The 24,399-nt window shown below is 42.0% G+C and overlaps 1 protein-coding gene across 2 annotated transcripts in view; it reads left to right on the top strand.

Annotated features, from left to right (window-relative positions):
- dph6 (diphthamine biosynthesis 6) overlaps positions 1 to 24,399 on the top strand; it is a 76,740-nt gene that overhangs the window by 13,101 nt on the left and 39,240 nt on the right. Inside the window, exons 4-12 of one of the 2 annotated variants that reach the window (XM_033641931.2) lie at positions 4,115 to 4,188; positions 5,118 to 5,236; positions 15,825 to 15,886; positions 17,697 to 17,791; positions 17,949 to 18,042; positions 19,996 to 20,146; positions 20,564 to 20,689; positions 23,826 to 23,955; positions 24,086 to 24,260. In XM_033641931.2, coding sequence (XP_033497822.2) covers positions 4,115 to 4,188; positions 5,118 to 5,236; positions 15,825 to 15,886; positions 17,697 to 17,791; positions 17,949 to 18,042; positions 19,996 to 20,146; positions 20,564 to 20,689; positions 23,826 to 23,955; positions 24,086 to 24,260 — 1,026 coding nt within the window. Of the gene's footprint in view, positions 1 to 4,114; positions 4,189 to 5,117; positions 5,237 to 15,824; positions 15,887 to 17,696; positions 17,792 to 17,948; positions 18,043 to 19,995; positions 20,163 to 20,563; positions 20,690 to 23,825; positions 23,956 to 24,085; positions 24,261 to 24,399 lie in introns of those variants that run through there. The other variant, XM_033641932.2, reaches the window with a different exon arrangement.

Here is a 24,399-nt window from a genome sequence, read left to right on the forward strand (position 1 = left end):
TCATGAATACACATGAAATAATTCCCATAATATCCATCAATTCAGATTTATACATACATATACCACTTCTTCACAATAATTCATCCCACCTTTCCCACAGAGGATGAGAAAGTATGTCTAGAATTTACAGAATGGCGTCCAGAACAGCATTAGCTGCCCCCTCATTCCTGCCTGTCTCCTGGTGATAGCTGTAATAGCGACAAAAACATAACCGCATCCAAAAATAATCATTTTCCAAAGTGGTTTGCCAAAAGGTCTACGAGCTGGAGACTCCATTGAAAACAAGGGGATGTGTGAGAAATTGGTCTTGTGTTAGTGGCGAGTATGCCGGGGTATTATAAGGCTGCATGATGTAATGTAATGAGAGCCAGTGTAAAGAGAAGCCATTTAATTGGTTGAGGCTGAGTTGAACCTCAGAGGCCTGAGCCAGGGGTGAACAATATGGACCTAAAATAATGTCACAGCATTTCAGGGTATTTTTGCAATATTACACATATTGAAAAGTATTTTATTTTTAAGAACATACACTTGCAACAAAATAAGTGTTACAGTTTTTGTTATGTCAGTTTAAATGAACCAGACTGCCTTTAAATAATCACTACTGTACATGAATTATCTTTCAGTTGTTTAGTTTGTAACCAACAATCATGTTCTGTCATACAAAGTACAACTTGCCAAAGTTTAGGCAATGCCATGCTGAGCCAAGGGGGTTTGTCTGCTTAGTTTGAACTCACTATAGTTGCTGCAAACCAGTTGCCAGAAAGATGTTGGCATTGTACATTTCTGCAAACCACGGATACATGATATTTGCATGTTATTATGTAGCGGATAAGCTGAAGCTTTATGTTTCAACAATGCTGTGGTCAACAGTGATGTTTCGGCACAAAAACCACTTGGTTATAGGTAGGAAAAGATCGTACTTCGGCTTAAAATACTTGGTTTTGTGGGCACAGTCCATGCCGGAAATGCAGCAGCGTCTTGGTAAAAAACAACTGCTTTTCGTGGCACAATCCCTGCTTGAAACACTGTGATGTCTCACTTCTAAATTCCCATGTTTGGTGATAGGGGTTTAACAATCCATGGATCTGGATTGACATATAGATTTAATGATCAACAATCCAGTGTCATAGCTGCAAAGTGAAAACATCGGTACATGTCATTATCTTTAGGTTACACCTTTATTTTGAAAGTCTGTGTCACCGTCATACAGCGACGGATACGACGAAAATAACATTATTTACACTGGAATTAATCAACAGTGTGGAAATAGTTTTGATTTTGGAGAAAATACAGGTCAACACACATGCCATATGTAAACAATGACATAACGCTACCTGCCTGGACGGGCATCTCACTCCGCCAGCATCTTGCAGCAACATTAGCTGCTCTGTTTAAACAGTGTTAGGCTGAAAAAACGTGCATGCAGGCTGAAACTCAACCGTGCTGTTCTGTCAGGAGATGCAGTAAGGTCAGTTTAAAGTAAACTTAACTGCACCTCAGTGGTTACACTAATGTGTTGTCTTTATCTTTTATGCCAAAAGCAAAAAAAGAAAGGGGGACAGCTTCTTCTGTAACTGATTGTGTTAAAAGGGCATTAAATATTGTCTCATACCGATCGAAGGCCCCTGAATTGCATCAACTCAAAATTGTATTGTGGCAGACTTTTTAATATCAGCAAATGTTGTATTGTTGTCCAGAGAATCGGTATGATATCATATCGTGATGAAACTGGTGATTTACACCCAGATTTGGTGACTAAAAAGCTGCTGGAAGATGCAGCCATGACCTGCTCAAAACAAATGGTTTTGTTGTTTGTTGGTCTTGAACAGTTGTCTGCTGTGGTCTGCTTGGCAGGCGTCTTGCCTAGGGGTCGCGCCATCCACCATCCACCATCCACCATCCACCATCAACATCCCCAACGTGACAAAGTCAGCTCATATAACTTTGGAAACACTGACATGATGCATATAAAACATGCAAATATAATGTATTTGTGGTCTGCAGAAACATACATTGCCAATGTTGTCCTCTGGTGATTGGGCTGACTGTCGAGCTCTCCTTGTGGGATTTTTCGCTCTCTTCATACTAAGTGGGTCCTTCTGCTTGAGGTGGTGAAATGAGTTTGTTGTATTGTCCCCTTCCTCGTTAGTCTTCTTGCACTTTGGAGGTAACTGTGGAGTCGCTAGCTGTGTGTAAAGGCATCATTATGTCAACAAGCTGACATATTGCTATTATCAAAATACATTTTTTTTTTATCATAGTAAGAGTTATACCAGTATTTTCTTGAACAATATTATATGGCACACCCCTACTAAGAACCTACAACAGTCTGCCTCCAGAGAGAAGAGGAGACGGAGAGACAGAAACACAAGACGAGGATGTTGTTTGCTGTTGCTCTGATGCTGTTATTCTGTCAGGCCAAGTCTGGTCCTGCCAAGTTTAAAGCCGAGGGACCAAATTGGTGTTGATGTAGCACTCTCCTTCAACACTCTCATTCCTATCGCTTTTCCTCTTTCTCTCTGTCTCTCCTTATCCCGCTCTTTACCTCCTAATATGCCTCTTTAGGAAGTGACAGTTGTATTTAGGGAAAAGGTTATCATTGTATTAGAATAGAGTGCTGGCCCTGAGGCTTACCTAGAATTACATGACACTGCCTGCAGCCCCCTTCGCTCTGTGCTGGGCCTGAAATGTTATCAGTCTGACTTAATTACTGTCACTGGGCAGTGGAATTGACTGTAATGTATATTCCAGTGTTGGACACGTTGGGGAGATATTAAAACTTGAGTAGTGAATCCCAAGTTCTTAAGATCTCTTGGTGTTTAACGATAGGTCAAAGAGTTAAATCCTGGCTGTGTATTTGTCTGTATGTGTTTAACTTCGGCTTTATACCTCACATCCTCCGCCGCACCGTAAACACCACACACACATGCACATAGCCACACACACACAGAGAACATCCTTTATCTGATTAGCTGGCACGCCTTCGTGGAGCTGTGTGTGTGTGTGAGGCACAGTGCGTTGCAGCGCAGCGTCAGGCCCCAGGCAGGGCATGGATTTCATTTAGGAAAGTATCAAAGGTTTACACGCTGTTCGCTTTAATCAGCATGTTTATCAGGCAGAGAAAAATTGCAGGAAGGGACCACAGGGAGAAGGAGGGGTGGGGGGGTTATCTTAAGGACCAGTAGCCAGGGAAATTGATAATGGCTACAAGGTAATTTACTGGAGACTTGTGCATCCCTCCACTGCCTCTACCCTTGCCTCTCATTCTAATTACAGCCCATGTAATGTTCTAATGAATCTGCAGGTGTGTGTCTGTAGGGGAGGGGCGTGAAGGTAGGGAAGGGGGTTGTGTGCATGCATGTCTATACACTGCTTGCTTGCACCTCTGTGTGTTTGTTTGTGCGTGTCACTCCAGATCAAGCCTGTTTTTCGCGAGAGAAGATTGAACGCATCTCAAGGCTGTGTCAGTGTCTCTCGAGTGCGTCGTTGTCTCACTGTTTCTGAAATATGAATATGATATGAAAAGCAATTAGATTAGCCCTCAGCAATATTAAAGATACATGCCACTCACAGACACAATGCTCCACTGATACTTCAAGCTGTCACCACGGTTCCGTCTTCCAGCTGGGCTTGCGTTAGAGGATGGAGGCTGCGGCCAGACACACTCATCTCCCACTCGCACTAGACTGCTGATAAGGTCCAGGAACTGCCTTTAGTAGTGCCGCTGCCTCCAGTCACACACCCACATGTATGCATAAACACACACGTTTGCTGGCAGAGCTATGTCCGCAACCCTTCAGGGGATATGGGCTGGACCATGAAGGCCTTGATACAACCAGAGTGTAAACATCCCGATAGAACTGTGGTCCGATGAAAGGAAAGAGCTGTTGCTGTCTTTGTCTGGTTCAGTCTGTGTGTGTATATGTTTACATGTGTTTGTGTGGTTTTGTTCAGATAACACTTTGGGATACCATTGTCCGTTGGAAAAGGAGTATTTAACCCCTGTGGGATGGTGACATCATATTGCTGTTACAATGCATGTTGCTCATACTGTTCAACGGAAAAGGCAAGAAATCTTTGTGGTTAAGTTTCCTCCATCTTTTCCTCCCCACAGGAAAAGGAGGGTGTCGAGGCGGTGTCTGTGGGGGCCATTCTCTCCGATTACCAGAGGGTCCGTGTGGAAAATGTGTAAGTCAAACACACACACACTCATGATCCAGAGCACACTATCTAACTAAAGTGCACACACGCCCACTGCGTTTAGGCCTCTGAACTTGAATGACGCACACTCTGTGGTCCACTGAAGGAAAAGAGCACATCCTCTGTAGTCAGTGTGTGTTCCAAACTTGGACGGAGTTTTGTTTAAACACATGTGCACACACATGTACACACCAGTTTTGTTTGTGCCGTTTTATTTAGACTAGCTTTGATTTTTATGGTGCGGCTCTAATTTTATGGCGCAGGAATGAAACTGATAATTGTCATGCGATTTTTGGTAATGTAAAAAACGCACTTTTCCCATTATGGGTGTTATTCGCAGAAAGCTGAGGTGGTTTCCTCGTGACACAGACAGACATGTGTCTTTCTTTTTCTTGTTTTATTCTTCCTCTCTTTGTTTTTCTTTGCCCTCTGTTGTCTCTCTTTGTTCTTTCTTGTTCTAAACTTGCACAAACTGGACGCACTGCAACACAAAAGCTCTCTTCTTATTAACAAACCCTGCTTTCAGTCAACTATTGTTTCCCCTTGTACACATTAGATGAAACGCGTAAACATCTCACGCATTTCTTGAGCAGGAGACATTTGTGTGCAGACTTTTCGGGTCCAGTTACCTGCTGTGGACGTGAGTGCTTCACATGAGTTTATGCGACAGACAAGCCGCAGCTTAAGGTGGAGTTTTTGTTTTGTCTTTGAATAAAGACACTGGCAGTGGCGGCAGGTGGGAGCATGTCCTGTGGGCCTATCTGGGTGGCAGCCTTCCCGCAAATGGAGAAGGTGCCCAGCCCCAGTCGGCTTTGAAGTCGTTCTGAAGCTGGCAAATACTCAATATTAACTGCTTTGCATATCCTTCTCTGTCTACAACCTACTTCTCTGCTTCTTCCCTTTCACCTGTTTCCCAGATGTTTGCGGCTAGGTTTGCAGCCTCTGGCCTACCTGTGGCGCCGAGACCAAGAGTCCCTGCTCCCCGAGATGATATCATCTGACCTCCATGCTATCCTCATCAAAGTCGCCGCCTTCGGTGGGTTTGCGTCTCAACCTTTTGTGTCTCAGGCAGCTGTATTTTTACTCTCTTATTACTTTCTCTGATGGTGCCATGTTGGTTAAGTGGTGTTTGGCACGGGGGTAGAAGGGACAGAATTTGGATAAGTGAGGGATAGGAGGAGGAGGAGGAGGAGGAGAAAGGTAGGTGTAACCAGAAAGAAAAAAAGAGAGACAAGCAGAGTAATGCCCTAATCATTAATCTGTGGCTTAGCAGCGGTGTTGAGACTTGTGCCAGCGGCGAAGGTATTGAAGCAGAGAACAATATGAAAAGATAAGAAGCACAGAGAGAGGAGGTGTGAGGGAAGTGTGCAGTGGTATTGGGTGGGTGTAGGGAGGGTGGGGGGGAGGGTTGGCAGTTGAGAAATAATCACAGGTGATTGCCCCTCACATTAATGCATGCTGTCAATAAGCGACGCATGTCCCCATTGTGTGGGAGAAACACTGAATTCTCTGCTTATGCATAGCTCGGAATACATGGTCCGTGAAGCGAAGATTAAAATCTCTCATTTACGTTTTTTTTCAACCGCTTCAGCACCGGGGAAGAGGTTAATGTGGTATCACCTGCTCTCTACCTGCCTGTTTTGGAGCCTGAGGACAGAAAGATCAGATTACTGAATAACAGGAGAGAGTAAGAAAAAAAAAGTTTTCTTTTTCTTTTCTCAGGTACATGACGTTAAGATCCCTACCTGTATCTACTTGACAGTGCAGCTGGATCCCTTTTTGACTGTGCCAGTGATAAATGATAATTACGGCTACAAATGGTTCTTTTTGCTCTCAAACTACTCACGGCGATAGATCATCATGTAGACACTGTTTACGTGCTGTTAAGTGCTTGTTGTCACCTTTGGTAGCAATCAGACGAAAAGGGGTCCATGGCTGACTGATGACCTGGAGAGCTGAGCAGCGCGTTTAAGATATTCTACGCGTCTTTCAACGGTGCTCAAATAACCTCTCATGGAATGCACTTGTCAAGCCATTTATCTTTGGTACTTTATTTGCTGGACCCATTTCTCATTTTTAATGGTCTCGTGATAAAGGACTTTTTGGTAATAAATAATATGACTTGTCAGATGCCCGTCAGAGAAGAGATGATGTCAGAATCCATGTTTTTGAGATTCTGCGGCGTTATAATTGCTGTTTGCCAGTCAAAAAATATTTTTGTTTGCATTACACTTACACCAAATAATTTCCATGTCTGCATTTCATATTAATTGATAGTCATAAAGCTAAATTACCCTTCTGGAATAACACACATGGAGACAATAACCACACCTTAAAGACCTCAGTCACCTCATAACCCAACTCACCTCCGCCAAGCTCTCTACTCTAAACACATCTTCGTTCTAAAAGCAAATTCTCAACATTTTTTGGAAGATTATAATTAGAAAGGAAAATCACCCCCGGGTGCCTTCGAAGTGTGTATCTTGGCCTCCGACTGTAGGTGTTTGTGCGAGTATGTGTGCATGTGTGTTTTGGCTACAGGTAAAAAGGAAAGCTCTTATCAGCCCTGACTCCTCACCTGTCCCGAGGCAGTGGTAATTAGAAAGGAGGGAATTGAATAGGGGTGCAAGCGCCCACGGCATTTTAGGCAGCACTCACATAATTGCAGCTTTGGTGGGAGCAGGTCTGAGCAGTGAGGTGTGCTGTTTAGGGGAGATTGGGTGACAGAAGGGCGTACCTGGTGGCCTTTGGTGTTTTTGTGTGTGTATGTGTGTGTGTGTGAGTGAGAGAAAGATATTTTGAGGGATTTATTTGTGCAGACCGCATGAGGAGGATGAAAAAAGCAAACAACTCTTACAGGGCAAAGGTTAAGTCTGTGTCTGAACTGACAGCCAAACCGGCTTATGATATTCTGTGGTCGTATGAAATGGGTTTTGGTGGGCTCTGAATAGCGAGGAGTCATTCAAGATTAATATTCCTTCATTAGGCACTCAGAAAGACAGGTGGAAATTAGCTGTGAATGGATAAAGAAGAGAAAAAAATACTTTCTTTCTTAAGGCAGGATATATTCCTTGATGACAAATCCCTGCAGTGAAAAGACAGCTGTCCAAATGCAGGATGATCCTCTAAGTGAATTCTCTAGAAGTGTTCATTTGCGTGCTGATGGCAGCCTAAAACCACAAAAGAGAGAAAGAGGATTTGAGTCTTTGAAGATGCCAAATTGCATGTAGTGAAGTAAGTTCAACTATCTGAGTCTAAGCCTATGAATGTCAAAAAAATGCTTCTAATTAGCAAAAAAAAAGCAAGGGAAATGCATATTTTTTTGTTGGGGAACCGCTCTTTATAATGCAGTATCTCTTGAGCTAACTGTGCTAATTGGCAATTCCAAAAGCTAGTATTAAATATTCATGTAATTAGTTAATTGATTGATTAGTGCAGGTGTATATGAGGGCACAGGTTCAGCAGTTAATTGGTCCTCAGCTCCAGAGATAATTGGCATGTGTGAAATCAAGGTCTATCCGCCGGAAAACCTTTTATCACTGCATGATCTTTTACCCTTCACACGAGCAGAGCCTTTGTGCCATGAAGAACGGGATTTATGTCACAAATTTGCTTTTACTGATCACCTCACCCACTTAAGCACGTTGAATATAATTTAATATATATATATTTAAAGGACAATAAATGTTTAAAGACATCAAAGAAAATTTACCGAAGAGTCGTCAATGGAAGGCATTGAGTAGGCAATTTAAATAATGTACGTTCTGTTATCTGGAGAATGAAAATGCAACTTGTTTTTTTAATTACCTACCGTATATAAAGCAGTGTTTGAGCTGTAGATCGTAGGCATACAGATATGACAAATTGGTTTAAAGAAATAATACCACGCAGAAGATATTTGTACAAGATTGGAGCATGATCAGACACATATTAGCAGCTCCTACAAAAAGACAAGATGCAATTTGTTCCTGGGATTTTTTCCTGTGCTGTCCTCTAACCCAGGCCAAATTAACTTTCCTCATTTGAGTCAATCAGTTCATCTCATTTGTTCTCATCTGAGGCACTACTTAACCATTACAGGAGATTTTGAGGCAGTTACAATGAATGATAGACCCATGGTTTCTGACTTTAGGGTATTTGTTTAGCTGGAGTCACATGTTTAGCTACTTGCTTACAGTTAGGTTAAATAGCTTTGTTGACTCAGTTCAAAATCTGAATAAAATTCTTGAGACCGCTGCAACTCATGTTTGTTTCATAAAATTGGCAAGAATAGTGACAAATCCAATTTTGTTTGAATCAGACTGTCAAGTTGATGTCGTCAGATCACTTGTTTTGTCTCCTTAACAGCCCAAATATATTCTGCTTGCTGTCATTCAAGATAATCAAAGTTTTGAGGATTGGCTACTGAGAAATATTATACCTGAGACTGTTCGGCATTTTGGCAAAAAATACTTAAACGATGTATGACTAATCAAAACAGTAAATAAAACCTTTTGTTTGCCTTTTCTTTTTTCATTATTTGGGTCATTTTTTTGCCCTTATTAGAGGTAGGGTGATGACAGGAAAGGAACTGATACAGTGATGGGGAGAGAATGACATGCAATTATATGATCAGGGCCTAAAACCTCCCCTTGCTCTTATCCAGGGGGCGGGAACCTTTACTGTAATGGCCACCATTTTAGGCCCCCTTTTATTGAAGACAACTACCTATTACGTCTAAATTTGCCTATCAACATTATTTTAAGGTCTAAATGAGCATTCATTAATATGTTTTACCAAAGGGTGGCTACTCTGCAGTGTGCAATTTATGATAGTTTTCGTACTATAACTTTGCAGCGTTAGCGGTGAAAGCAAACCAACCGTCCACGCACTTTCACATTCTCTGTTTTCCTGTGAGACATCATCACTTTTAGACTTGGAATCCACAGCTAGCCTCGCTACGTAGGCTCTAGACTAGTCACTGCTATTGAGGTTTAACAAAATTTAGAGGAAAGGGCACCAGGCTGTAGAAATATAACTTACTTACTTACACTTCTTTTCAGTGGAAAATATAAGATTCACTTTTGACCTACGACCATGGTAAATGAAAATTAAAATGTTAAAAACCTTTTATTAGTTTTCGTCAATTTTTTTGTCAAGGCCACAGTGAGCCACTGGAGAGGGGCCAAAGAGCCGCATGTGGCTCTGGACCTATTCTTACCCCTCTTCTTTTAATGAAAATTAATAACATCCAGATAACTCAAAGTTTGCTTACTCATATTAAGATAACAAACATAAAATTATCACTCATAAAGTTAATACCTGGACAACTGTTATACTTGCTAGTCCTGTTGGCCAGTGACCATGACCTTATCTTGCCAGCTCAACCAGACTGATGTTGTGGCTCATGGTTGCCCTTTAGCCCCTCTCCAGTGGGGCACTGTGGCTTTGAGAAACAGTTTATGTAAATTGATGAATTATTATTTGTTTTTTTACATTTTAATTTTTCATTTACCATCTTTATAGGCCTAAATTAAATCTTAACATTCTCCAGTTGTAAAAATGTGTAGCCTATATACTGTATACAAAAAAAACCTTTAGTATTTCATCAAATAAAATGTGTGTCATAGCTTTATGGCCTTTTTATTGCCTTTTCCTTTAAAATTCGCTGAACCTCAGTAGATATGACAAGTCTTTAGTCAGCCTAGCTAGGCTAGCTATTGATCCCAAATCCAGAAAAGTAAAGTGTTGGAGGAAAATGGAGAATCTAGTAGTACGTGGCCAGATTTTGTTTGTATTCACTGCTAATGCTGCAATGTTAAAGTTACAAAAAGATCGTAAAATGCACTGCAGAGTAGCCATCTTGTAGTAAGACATATTAACGAATGCTCATTTAGACCTCAAGTAATGTTGATAGGCTAATTTAGACTTAATATGCTGTGTTGCATTCATTAGGTTCAAATATGTATGTAGCTCCATAAAATATTGTGGGGCCCAAAATGGCTCCTTTAAAAGTAAAAGTTGCTGACCTCTGGTATAGCTGGAGTCAAGGTTCAGCTGAAGCAGCTTTAAACAGTTCAAGTATTACAGGAAGTAGTTGGTAGTGTTTTTTTAACCCCCTCACACACATTGGATCTATTTATTGTATTGGATTTATTAATTTGCAGAGGTTAATTTAGTCTGGGTTGAGTTCTGTATGCTTGTAAAGTACTCCCAGTTTCTCCCTTTTGATTTGTTGGACTGAAAAGATTTCATCTTGATGTGATTGCTACACAATTCATGCTGCCTATTATTCTGCTCACAGACGCTGAATTTCAGATAAGAGCCTGACAAATTTCACATATAACCTTAATCTTATCATCCTTTGTACGGTGCCGCCTCCCTCCCCTTCTTTCTTCCTTTCCGTTTTGTGTTTCTCTCTCTCTCTTACGAAGATTAGGTGATAGTGAACAGCTATTGTTTTGGCGGGGATCTTTGAGAGCGTTGTTTAAAGGCTGATGCAGCTCACCTACTAAGGAGGAGATGCTTATTTCATCCATTTAAAGGCTAAAATGTTACACATCATGAATCCAATTTTCTCTGCCTTTTCTCTCTGAAGGCAGGGATTAAAGCCGAGCTGTCAGCTGGCACGCCAGATCTTAAGACAACCCGCGGATGTCTGCGATACTGCGCTCAGCTCAGCTCAGACAGTATCTAGAATCTCCCGTCTTTTAATTTAGCATTAGGCTCAGTAAGCAAAATCACAAGCAGTTTCAATTAAATAGGCAACTCACTGCTGTAGGTTTACATGAATCAATGTGTTCAAAGTAGGAAGAGGCCAATCATGATCGTTAAAAAGAATTAGTGCAAAAGTGTGCTTTGGAAATAATTGCCATTGACTTCTATAAGGGTGGACGTGAGAGCAACATTTTCTCTTGAGTTCAGAAAGAGAATATGCTTTTTTTATCTGAAAGCTTTGCTGTTTGGTCCAAGAATTAACTTCAAAAAGTAAGTTTCTAAGCACAAAGAAAGGTTTTCCATATTCTGCTTGTTATTTTATGCTTTGTGCTGTGGGGTTAAAGGAATACATCACCCCCTTATTGATCATAAGTATATCTCTTACTCACCCTGTGTTACGTTGACTTCCTGAAGAAAACTTTGTTTTTCATGCATGCCTTTGCCTCTTCCAAAAACTGAGAAAATTCTTGATGAATTGAAGTCATAGGGGTCCACATTTAACAACAGCAAAACTATATCAAAACATCCATTTAGAAACTCTTACACAGCTTGTGAAGTATAATCCAAGGCTCAATTATCCAGTGGTATGCTCAGTACTTCCCAAACAGGCTGCCCTTTTTTATCACTTTCCCCGCCATTACGAGATATTCTTGCAATCTGTGTTTTCACTGTTATAAGATAGGGGGCGCTCTTACACATCTTGTGAAATAGAACAGCACTGCCATGTCCAAAAACCAATGAAGAAGAAGATCCTCTGGAAACCGGAAGATGTTTACAGAAATGTATCAGCTTGTGAACAGCACGAAAATGCTGGCGCCAACGGAAAAGTTCACGGTTGTGCAAGCCCTGGAGGTGTTGTTGGACTCAGACTCTGATAATTACCGTTTTGATCAACATTCTGAATGTGATTTGTATGAAGAAGAAAACAAGTTTGGTGGGACGAAACAGGATGTCCATGAGTCACACGGACAAGACGACCACAGAACATTGAACACAGAAAGACAACAGAACACTGAATTATCACTCAACCTGAGAACATATTCTGCTTTGCCTCAAAGAAAATATTATTATTATTATTATTTTTATTTATACAATTCAAACTGACGTAAGGAAATGAGAAAAAACAAAATATATAAATGTGAAATTAATTTTGGACTTGAAAATGACATTCTTTGACAAAAATGCAATTTTCTCAGTTTTTTTGTTTAAAATGTTTTTTTTTCAATGAAAATGCACAAATTAAAGTGTTGATAAAAAAGGAATGGATTGAGACAGAATCAAATGTTTTTTTTTAATTTAAAAACAGAAGGTCTCGTCTTTAGTTTCATGCATACACTGTTTACGTATTCATAGAACAAATTATTCTGTGGGTCTTGAAAGATTAGTGAATATGATCAAAAATGCTGGCAGTGGCTGGCAACCTAAAAGTAATACTCTGGTGGGAAAGTTTTAAAGGGATAGTGCACCCAAAAATGAAATTTCACCCATTATCTACTCACCCATATGCCGAGGGAGGCTCAGGTGAAGTTTTAGAGTCCTCACAACACTTGCGGAGATCCAAGGGGAGAGGAGGTAGCAACACAACTCCACCTAATGGAGGCTTACGGCGCCCCAGATTCAAACATCCAAAAACACACAATTGAAACCACAAAATATCTCCATACTGCTTGTCTGTAGTGATCCAAGTGTCCTGAAGACCCGACATAAAAAGTTGTATGGAAAAAGGTCATTTGAACTCTGTTTTTAGCAATATGGAGATATTTTGTGGGTGAGTAGATAATGGGTGAATTTTCATTTTTGGGTGCACTATCCCTTTAACGGGGCACTAAACTAAAAGTGAAACCTAATCTATGCTCTCATCAAAGCCAGACTCCATTTACAAAAACAGTAATTTTTCCTTGCTGAACACTTGAACCGCTGGTAAATTTTGTGATCAGAACTAACCCTGTAATACACCAAAGTCACACAGTAACACAAACTAACTAACTGATCAAGGCAGCGGTAGACCAACAGCTCCTGTGTTCAATGAGGTAAAATTACTGTTTTTGTCAATGGAGTCTGGTGTTGAAGAGAGTATAGATAAGTAGTACTGAAGTACTGAGCATACAACTGGATAAATGAAACTTAGATGATACTGCACAAGTTTTGGTAGAGTTTGTAAACAGATGGATATAGTTTGCTGTTTTTGGATTCCTCGTTCACTGGAGGCATGTAAGAAAAACAACTTTCTTTACAAATTCAATGTAACAGGCTGAGCACGTGATCTACAGTCATTAGGGGGTTGAAATAGTCCTTTAACTTGCACTGTGTCATTTAATGTTCTGCATGAAGTTTTTAACATCAGTTTTTTACAGTTTTTTCATATCTGTAATATAAAAACAAACTTTATGGCCTAAATGGCTCTTAGTTTACTGGTAAACTTCTTATTCTTGGCTAATTTCAAGGCCTTAAATGTCAACAAGGTTTTTGAAAAATGCTCTCCCTCATTACTGAGCTCCCCGGTTTTAAAGTTCACTGAATTTAATTGGAGTTTTATAGGATAATATGAGGTAAAAAGCCCTTTTAAAGGAGAGCCATTCCTCTCAGTCTCTCTTAGGGAAGCTCCTCTCTCTCCAAAGTGCGGTCTTACTGTCTCTGGCGGCAGACTAATGGCAGCTTCTAGTGGGCTTATTTGGGTTTAATGTGGCATAATGAGGTTAGGTAATTGGGTTTAGGTCAAGTTGTAAAACAGGTTCAGAGGAGACAGAGATGTGAAGATCATGTAAATGAGTGGTGTTAGATCGCTGAAGGCTCACACCAGCGGCTACTCAAAAGACTTCTCAAAGCAGGTATAGTACAAGTGCAAGCTCATCCCACCTATCCTCATTTCCAAATGGTTTCAGTAACCTTAAGTCAGTCAGGAACATCAATTAAGAAAACACTCCTACAAGTGCTAAGTGGTCTTGGGAGAAATGCCTCCACGTTAATGCCATCTTTGTATCATTTTATCACTCACTCCTGTCTTGCTAGATTTCCATCGTCCTCTCCCCTCCTTGTAAATATCAAATCATGTATCATATATTATTTAAGAGCAGGGAAGTTAATGAACATATTAAAAAACGTGGCATCCCCTCAGCAATTTGGAGCCAATTATTAAAATTTGTTAAAAGGCATGACTAATTAAAGAGGATATTTAAATGGGATTGAATTTTAATGCTTTTTTTTCTTCGCCTGCCTTATTACCTTTGTGGCAGGGTTAAGATGAGAGGATGTTGAGATTAGATATTCTCACACTAATTAAGACCACAGATCCCCTGGGAAGAGAATAGGGGCCTACTCATTCTCTCCCTCCACACTCTCTCTACCCTCCCTCCACTCCCTCCGCTCCCTCCATCTCTCCCCCGTAGTGCTGGACCACCGGGGCCTGGAGGAGAGGCACAGCTGGGATTAAGATGAACCCAGGATGGGATGCGACGTCCTTCCTTCATGTTTCCCTCTCGTCTCTCATCCATTGCGCCCCATGGGGCCCCACGGATGACACGTTAACCTTTGAGGTTGTCAGGCCATGAGAGAGGAGAGATTCTCACATTGCGATTAACTTTGCTCCTTTAATTAAACACATGAATGTGCCGATGAGCGTGATCACATGACGCTTCGGAGTAGAGGAGCTATATTGGATTTTCCAAGAAATTATTAGGGACAGTTCAACACAATTTTTTTTTATTGCGATGGCATTACTGTCACAACTGCACGTCACTCTGCATAGGTCATCAGCAACTTGTTAATAATTATGTCAATCAATTAAGAGGCAGCCACAGAAAAAGGACATGGAAAATTGTTGGAGAGTTAGGGAAGCTATTGCCAGTGACCGTTCGGTTCTAGTAACTTTGCCCTCATACTTTTAGATAGCAATCAGGTTTTCCGCTGAACATAGTGGCAGGAATATATAACTACACAGTTTGGAATTTCCTAAAACTTAGCATTTTACACTCATGTCCTGTTTTGTTTTTACTGTTCTATTCTTCGTAGTAAGCACCTGGTACTCTTGGCAGAACTCAGAACAGTAAAGAATGTACAGTAGGCTGCACTTCCTTTGTGAAAAGAAGTTGTTTACAGGGTGAGATGGAGTTCAGCATGGTGCCATCAGCGACAGGTGTCTGAAAGACAAAATCGGGATTTAGTGTCACGAAAGAGTAAAACCTTTTAACGTTCAACAAGCCGAGGACAACTTTCTGTTCCTGCTAATGTGTGCATAATCCCTAAATTAGACTGATCAAAGTGCTAGTCTTTGGGTGAAGCTATCGTCTAGATTTGGATATTTTATTAGAAGGGCAGGAGGTTATGGCAATGGGCTGTTTTCTTTTTGTCTTGAAGTGTACTTGTTGGTTGGTTGGTTTTACTTGTTTTTTTTTTAGGTCTGGGGAGTGAGCTTTTATTTTAGGAGTGTGGCACCACTGGGTCTTCACACACAGCTCTCCTCCAACCTTCTTTCCCCTCCTTCTTTTCTCTCCCATGCCTCTGAGTCACTTCCATGCACCATTTCAGGGGAAGGGGAGGGAAAAAGGCAAATAAACAAGATCTCTTTCCAGAGTTTATATTCTCAAAGGGAACTAGATGATGGGGGCGGCGGGCGAGGGGGGCGTGGGGGGTCTGCGGCCAGCAATTGAAAACTGTTGCCCTTACCCGGAGAGATCTGTGTACACTACTTGCAAAGTCAAACAAATAGACCCAGGGTGCAGGTTTACGTGTGTGTTTGTGCGACTGCCCGTAAACCTCCCTGCCTGTCATCTTCAATCACTGTTCTCTGTTCCTGATCAGACCTCTCTCTCTTTCTCTCTTTTTCTTTCTCTCCAAACGTGTATCTGTGTCAAATTGTGTATTTCTGTCTTTGTGTATGGCTGTGTGTGTGTTCGTATTACTCCTGTGTGCGTTTCTCACGTGGATGCCAGGCCTGGATCCAGAGAAGCACTTAGGAAAACCTCTGGCTGACATGGAGCCCCATCTGAAACAGGTCATAAGCTGGTAGATATTCTGCCACCCACTTTACACTCTTGACTGCAGTATTGTATCTGTTTCATGTAGGGATGTTTATAATTACCAATTTAACTGTTATACGACAATAAGAAGTTTGACCTACTGATACTATCAAATAAACAGTTATGGGCTACGGGTGGAGTCTGCTGCCTAGACTGGAGTCATATGACGCCACCAGGGCAATACCATGATGTTGCTCCTGGGAGGTGACTGAAGTTACAGCACCCCTCAACAAGCTAATGATGCAGAGGCAGGGATTGTCACCTGTTACCTCTTTCCACTGTCCTCCCCTCATTGGATACTACCGTTAATCCCCTTCAATGGTAGCAAGGATCAGGAAACTTTCTGTTGCTGCCCTGACATAAAACAGTCAGTGTCTGCCCAGTTAGCACAAACTAACACAGCAATAGCAACTAACATCCAACACTGAGCCATTAAACAGTACCAATAAACCCACACTGCCCCCCCCTCATTAAATACTAATGTTAATCCTCTTCAGTGGTAGCATGGATAAGAAAACTTCCTGTTGCTGCCCTAACACAAAACTGTCAGCCCAGTAAGCATGAGCTAACACAGCAGTAGTAACTATCATCCAACACCGAGCCATTAAACGTGCCAATAAATGCACACTGTCCTCCCCTCATTGTATACCAATGTTAATCCTCTTCAATGGTGGCAAACTTTCTGTTGCTGCCCTTACATTAAACTGTCAGCCAAATCGGCTCAACTTAGATTAGAAAACATTAACCATGATTAGATGATTAGATTAGAAAACATTAACCATGTGATGCTAACAGTTAGCCCTGTCATTGTGGGTGTGCAGGACAGGCAGACTCTCAACGTCCCCAATGCGGAGCTCACACTGTAGTAATCAGTAGTGTCATGATAAACAGAGAAAGAGAAAGGAGGTGCTGAGCAAAGCAGTATGCTATATGCAGCTCTACAGTGAGATAAGATCTTACTCATTTTAGATAGTTAACTTTAAATTTGGAAAAAAAAATAGCATCCCTAATTTCATGTATTTTTACATGTTCATCATTTGCTTACAGCCAGGTTGCCTTATGTTCATGTTTAAAGTCTTAAAACATCTGGAAGTTCCTGGAATTGTGTTATCATGAGAAAATATCTCCAACTGATCATATTCTGGTACAACTGCTGTTTTTTTGTCACTGTTCAATTTCTTTGGGGTATTCTTTTTAAGCTAGTGTAATCCTCTTCAATGGTGGCAAGGATAAGCAAACTTTCTGTTGCTGCCCAGACACAAAAATGACAGCTTGGTTAGCATGAGCTAACACAGCAGTAGCAGCTAACAACTCACCTTATTAGGTAACATTAGCCGTGTGATGCTAACAGTTAGGCCTGTCATTCTCCGGGCTCCAGCCTGCATCAGTAGTGTCATGATAAACAGAAAGAGAGAGACCGAGTGAGAGAAAAGAGGTGCTGAGCAAAGCGCTATGCTACATGCAGCTCTACAGTGAGATAAGATCTTACTCATTTTATATAATAAACTTTAAATTCGGTAAAAAACAAAAAATCCCAGCATCCCTAACTGCATGTACTTTTACATGTATGTAAAAATTAAACTAGTGTACAAAATAATACACTTCTAAACTGATTATGTAGACACTTTCGTAATCCAAGACTTGTATTATTTTGAATTACTTGTAATGTGCTTATATGTTGCACATTTTAGTTTTACCTATGGAAATGTAAATAGTGTGTTCAAATAAAATAAAATAAAAAAGTTTTGAAGTATTTTAATGAGGTGTTTTGCTTTCACTGATTAGCTCTCCCAGAAGTATGGAGTTCATATTTGTGGAGAAGGAGGTGAATATGAAACCTTCACCCTTGATTGCCCCCTCTTCAAAAAGAAGATTGTTATGTGAGTAAAGAAATATTAATGTACAATAATTTGTCTGTATCAGAACTCACTTACACCTTTTTGGCATGAGGCTTCTGTAAGTTTGAAAAGTTTTCTATCTGCCAGCACTACTGTATGTGAAAGTTTTTTGGGGGGGGGTTGGCTTGTTTATGTGCAGTGATGCAGCGGAGATGGTGATCCACTCGGCAGATGCCTTTGCTCCAGTTGGCTACCTGCGCTTCACCAAGATGCACACTGAGAACAAAGACGCTGTGAGTCAAACTTCTGAAGGAATCCAAGAGTGTAACTTGTTTTACAAATAGGATCAATGTCCTCCGATAGCTGGATCAATCATTCCACAACAAAAAGTTTGAGTAACTTTGGGGTTGATTCCTTCAAAACCAGTCTGAGGGCAAAACAAATACGAGAACAAAACCTTTTGGTGTCTGATAACTTTGTCGAGCAGAAGAGAAACACAGCACTGCAGGGCAGGGTTCACATCAACCTCCAGAGGGCCTCTCTTTCTCTCTCTCATTTTCGCACGCTCTTGCTCTCGGTGTCTCCCTTCATCCCTCGCTCTCTCTCTCTCCTCTAGCCCCACATGGCCTACTTTGACATCTGCAATATTCACTGCAGCCTGAAACTAGGCCCAGCTTAATAAACATGTCCGCTCACATTAAGGCGCTTTGCATTCAGGTAGCTGGCTAAGCGGACACAGACGGGGGTTGCGGGGAGGCAGTAAGAATTGGCTTTTGGTATATTAGAAAGAGCTGAACGGGGGGTTTGCAGACAAGAAGGGTGACACTTTGAAACATTTTTACTTTCCCTGCAACAACAGACAACTTTAGAATCCTTAAATTATTGTCGAGGATTCTGCGATGGAGACATTGACCTCATTTACGTGTAGTTCTAATTACTGTGGTTGGAATTGTCTGGTTTAATAAGACACCTACTAGTTGATGAGCGTTCCTGGCGACAGGAAGTGCTGCTTGCACGCCGCTGTATTCTTTGCAGCGGGGTAAGACTATTAGGGTTACACTGTGGGATGCTACTTGCCTGTAGCTTCACGTCTCCAGGGTAAAGCGTGTGATTTGCACGTGTGTTTCTCTGTACATCACACGATAATGTGTGGATATGATTTTGTGTTTGTTTGTGTGCAGGAGAGTGAATGTGTAGCCTTGTGTGTGTGTATGTGTGTGAGTGTGTGTGTGTGTATCTGCTTGTTGGGTGGGGGCTGGGACTGTTATGGACAGAAAACATACCCCCATCCCACAACCTCCGTGACCCTGCAGCCTCACTCCCTACAGCTATATATTTTTTCACTCCCCATGCCGCCGCTCCCACCCCCATCACACAAACACGCACACACACACACACACACACACACACACACACACACTCACACAGCCCCTGTAGCCCCCCCTAGGTTGCTGGGAGAAGAGCAGGGAGATCCAGGGCCTGCAAGGGGAGGCGAAGAGTCGGGGGGGGAGCAACCAGGGGAGAACCTGCCCTGGTTCAGCCTTCTGAAGCTCTTCTCGTCAGGGTGACAGATCTGCGGTGACACCAGCACTAGAGGAAACTGCACCGGGCTCAGGGGGTGGGGATGGACCACCATCATTTGCCCTCCGTTAATGCTAGTCAAGCTATTTTTCATGCTGGCCAGGAGAGAGGGGCTGAAGTATAATTAATTTGATTATCATATGGCCTAATGCAGTTGACAGCAGATGAGGGGGGTGAATGAGTGTTGGGGAGGGTGGAGGGGGGGCATTGAGGAAAATATGAAATATGTATTCAAATGCGAGATGCCCCAGCAGGATTTGGCAGGTAATATGTATGCCTTAGAGAATGGTAATGATTTGTTATTTAAAGAAGTAGCAGGCAAAGTATAAGTAAACAGAAGGAAGAAGCTGGTGAAATCCAAAACATGTCTCACCCATCCAGTCACGAGTTTTGACTGACAGCCAGTATGATTGAATCTACAGTATCAGAAAACACCGCTCCCTATTCGCCTGAGCCGCGAATATGTTAGCATGTTGTTTCATATTCATTCACCTTGAAGTTATGTGTCTGGGCCCTTGTCATGAAAGACTGACACACACAGCCTGCTTGGTGGGGTATTTGAAAAGGTTGGCTAATTATACGGCGTTTTGTCTGTCTTTGCAAAAGGCTCAGCGCTCTTTGGTGGGCGTTTGGCCTGATGTATTCCCTGTGGTGCTTTATTGCAGGATGTGGTGGCGGGAGCTTTGCCCCATGGTAGTTGTCCTTGCCAGAGCGCCATTGACAAGATGACTGAGGAGGTGGAATATGCTGATCAAGCTCAAGACAACCAGCAAGAATTTACATCAAATTGTGACCTTAGTTGTCAGCGGGGCCACGGTGAGATTCATTTATGGTGAGACACGCACGTGCTGACATGCATGCTTGAGTGTGTATTTATGTGTGTGTGTGTGTGTGTTTGTCAGATGGCATTTGTGTGTGGTTTGTGCTCCCTGAATCTGTGTCATGCGGCCAGCATCATGATGCTAGTATTTTTGAGTGATTGTTTGACAAGAGCTGTCATTTCAGCAGTCTATTGGTGATAGTCTCTGAATTCATTTCTCCTTTGACATAAACCAACATATGCATGAATTACCTCTCACACAGTATTATGCACTATTTGTAAATGAAGAAATAAGATACTTACATACTTAACTGTGTGTTCTTAAAGTCTTGAACAAGCTGTATAAGCCTTGGACCAACCATTTGTTGTATAGTCCAAACCAGCTACTCATCTTCATGTCCCTCTTTCTGCAGATCTCCCTCCATCCTGCTCATCAAGAAGCTCAAGAGGCTATCAGTGGATCTCTGGCATCAATGGCCTTCAGAGCAAAGATCCTGGGATCCAATGCCAGACATCGGCAGCTTTCACACAGCTGCAAAGTAAGGCAAAGTGTTAGGGAGTGAGAGTATTTAGGAAGAGAGTGAACACTTTTGAAGAACATGGTGTACTGAAGCTGTTTACATGCTTTTAAGTATCTCTACACTCAAGAAAAACACAAAGGTCTGCTAGAGAATTCTTCTTAAAGGAGAAGCGTGTGGGATTTAGTGACATCTAGTAGTGAGAATAGCAGATTGCAACCAGCTGAAACTTCTCCCATGTGCCAAGCATACTCTCCCGGTTAGAATTCCTTCAGTGTTCAGTGTTCAAGAAGTTACCAGGAGCCGGATTATCCGCAACAGTCTCTTCCTCTCCAAAACAAACAGACCAGGTGATTAAAACCAGTAAAAACACTATATAAAGCAGTGTCACGTTACAAATCAGTGTTCCTCTGATGCTGTTTTGCATGTCAGAGACAAGCTGCTAGCCTAGCACCAGCTAATGTGTGCTTACCAATTTTTTCTGATAACGAAAGATCCAGAAGTTCAGGAGGTTTTTATTAGGAGCTGAATTATCCGCAGTGGCCTCTACTCTCCAAAACAAATGGGCCTGGTGATTTAAACTGGTAAAAACACTGAATAAAAGTTTCACTTGGTTTCAGTTGGTGTTTTTGAAACACTTTTGGTGTAAAAGGGCTGCTAATGACAGTGGCTGACCCATATGGCCCTATCTAGAGCCAGTGTTTGGTTGTCTGTTCTGGGCTGCTGTAGAAACATGGTGGTGCAACATGGTTGACTCTGTAGACGGGACCTGCTCCCTGTGTATCTTTCGTAGATCAAGGGGGGATGATACAGAATTTCTTTGTCCAGAGTTGATTCTACAGGGCTGACTGTATTACACTCCCTACCTTAGCCCCCAAAATCCAATAGAGGGGAATACATATAGAAAACTTATTTGTCCCTTGGGCGTCTTTCTTTCTCCTTGCTGCATTTGCCAAAGACACATGAGGAGGTGTGGCGGAGCTTGAGAAGTTGCTCTTTATTCAAAAGTGCTTGTCAACCCAGCAGGCAAAACCCTGTGTGTCAGAGACTCCGTCCGTCACAACATTGGGATCGCGAGTTGGCTACCAAACAAGGACGTGCACTTCAAAATTAACCCAAACCAAGGCTCTTTTAAAACACACACACACCCCCACACTGTGCAGTCATGTTGGGTGGGTTATCATTTTTGCCCTGCAGAAGTTTAAAAGTGTGCGCTCTTACAGTGTATCTGAGCCTCTTTTTTTTCCCTTTCTCTTTTTTGATGGAGAAAGAGGAGCGAAAGATGAAAGGCATATTTAATGTTTATCGTGGTGCTCGGCTGAACAGCCTTCACAGTGCAGAGACAATATTAAACAAGTTAATATTTAATGAACAACCTCTTTGTATGAGGGCGAAGTAGTCTGAGACGCTAGTGTTGGCAAAGGAAAAACAAACTTGAAGCTCTTTCAAATGATTGTAGGGAGAAAGACTTTGCTTTGAGCCCTTGTGCCTGTGTTTGCATCCAAAGCCTACAATGTGCTCACATACTGTGATAGACTGCTCTGTATAGAAGGGGACAAATACCATTACCACTTTAATGCAGTTTCAATGGATTTCAGTGTCAGGAAAAAAAAAACTTTAAAACTATCCACCTCTTCACTACAGTGGTGATAGCCTTCAAATGTCTGAGCAGACTGACTTATTTGGTAGGTATAGCACAGCTAAAATCCTGACATTTTGACACAAGCAAATGCCTGTGAACTGACTTGGACTCCATGAGTATTTGTTCACTGGCAAGCTCGCCTGTTGCGGTGGGAGTAGATACAACTCTTAACTTCATCGAAACAAGATGTCAAAAGAAATACTGGAACTACAATAAGTTTATAGAGGTAAACCAAAAACATGACTCTCAAAGAACCAATTGCTTGAAATTGGTGACCATTCACAAACAAACAAGGAGATACAGGGGCCAAATGCAGCACTTCTTTTTGGTCATAAACCTGCCATTTTGCCTGTGTAAACACAGTACATTTGGGTTTTATTAGGAGCATATTGCTTTTTTATTTTGGAGTATACTGCCTCTCTGCCAGTTTAGCTTAGGCCAGAGATGTACTTGCTTTTAACTGTACATTTGCGTGTGAGTGATGGCTGCCTCGTGTATCCTTTGTCCATTAGGACCTCCTCAGAAATGAACGCTACGCACCCTCATTTTTTGATACACACATTGACAGTAGGGGCAGTGTGAGAGACACACTTGCCATTGTCACGATGTGCTTGATTTAGGAACCTTACATACAATCTACAATGATGCCACTGTTGCTTTTTCTGCTGTGATCTCAGAAACTGTAAAAGCTAATATTAGGAACTGTAATATTCTTTGTTTCACTGAAACTTGGAAGGTGTGGAGGTGCTTGCTTAATGTTGAATAAGAAATGATAAAGGGACTTCACTTGTATAGTGCCTTTCTAGTCTTCCAACCACTCAAAGCACTTTTTACACTATGTCACATTCACCCATTCACACACTAGTGGCCGAGGCTACCATACATTTTGCCACCTGTTACTCAGTAAGCATTCACACGCACTCACATACTGATGGAATAGCCATCGGGAGCAATTTGGGGATCAGTATGTTGCCCAAGGATACTCCAACATATGGACTGGAGGAGCCGGAGATTGAACTGCCGGTCTTCCGATTAGTGGATGACCCACTCTACCTCTGAGCCACAATGCCCCAAACTGGTGTGACAATAGGAGTGTGAGCTGATGTCCCTTTCCTGCTCGCCCTGCGCCAAAGGGGGAATAAACCCCCTGGAACTCTTGCGGTTGCGGAGCAGAGTCGCTGCACATGTTCGGGGGAGCAACCATGCAGCTATCTTAAGATCAGGATATGAAAAAAAAAAACAAAAAAAAAAAACATGATGCATGCCTCCAATGACGTGAGAGATGGAGCAAATCAGAGTCTAGAGCAAGATCGAGGACACCACTGTAAACTCGATGTCACCAATGACAATTCAGCTCACAAGCCAGCCAGTTGTGTACGTGAATTTGTGGTTAAAAAGCAAGAATATCTCCAGCCTTAGTCAAGTTGGAATAAGGTTATAGTAGTTTAGGTTGTCTTACTGTAGTTAACAATATGCCACACTACAGTGATTTACAGTATAATGTGTTGTGTCCAGGTGAGTTGGACAGCAGAGGGTGGAAGATGAAGGACATCATCCTGGTCCACCTTTACGTGAGGTCCATGGAAGACTTTGCTCCACTCAATGCAGTCTATAAGAAACACTTTGGCATAAACCCTCCAGCCAGGTAAAGGTGCAAACACACATGCAGACCTTTCCCACAAACCCCAAAGCATTTGCTTCTCTGTAGTAGTTATATTCTCAATCCAGGTTGTTGCTGTAACATTCATATTATGTTCCCCCTCTTTTTCTTTCAGGGTGTGTGTTCAGGCTCCTCTACCTGCTGGTCAGCTGCTACAGATGGACTGCCTGCTCCGTGACTGGACCGAGCCTCTGGAGGAAGGCTGCTTCCACCAGAGGGAAGCCCTGCATGTCCAGAGCCTATCCCACTGGGCCCCAGCCAACATCGGGCCCTACAGTCAGGCCCTCAGGGTAAGTCTCCATGGCAGGGGTGGTGTTCCTGGTAGTGGGTAAGAGTGTTGACAGTTTATTAGACTAATCATAAACTAAACTGTTGATAGACTAATCAGTTATTCAGCCGGTCATTTCAGCAAAGGTATATGCTTTGCGG

This window comes from Epinephelus lanceolatus, chromosome 15 (assembly GCF_041903045.1).
Source record: "Epinephelus lanceolatus isolate andai-2023 chromosome 15, ASM4190304v1, whole genome shotgun sequence".
NCBI lineage: Eukaryota > Metazoa > Chordata > Actinopteri > Perciformes > Serranidae > Epinephelus > Epinephelus lanceolatus.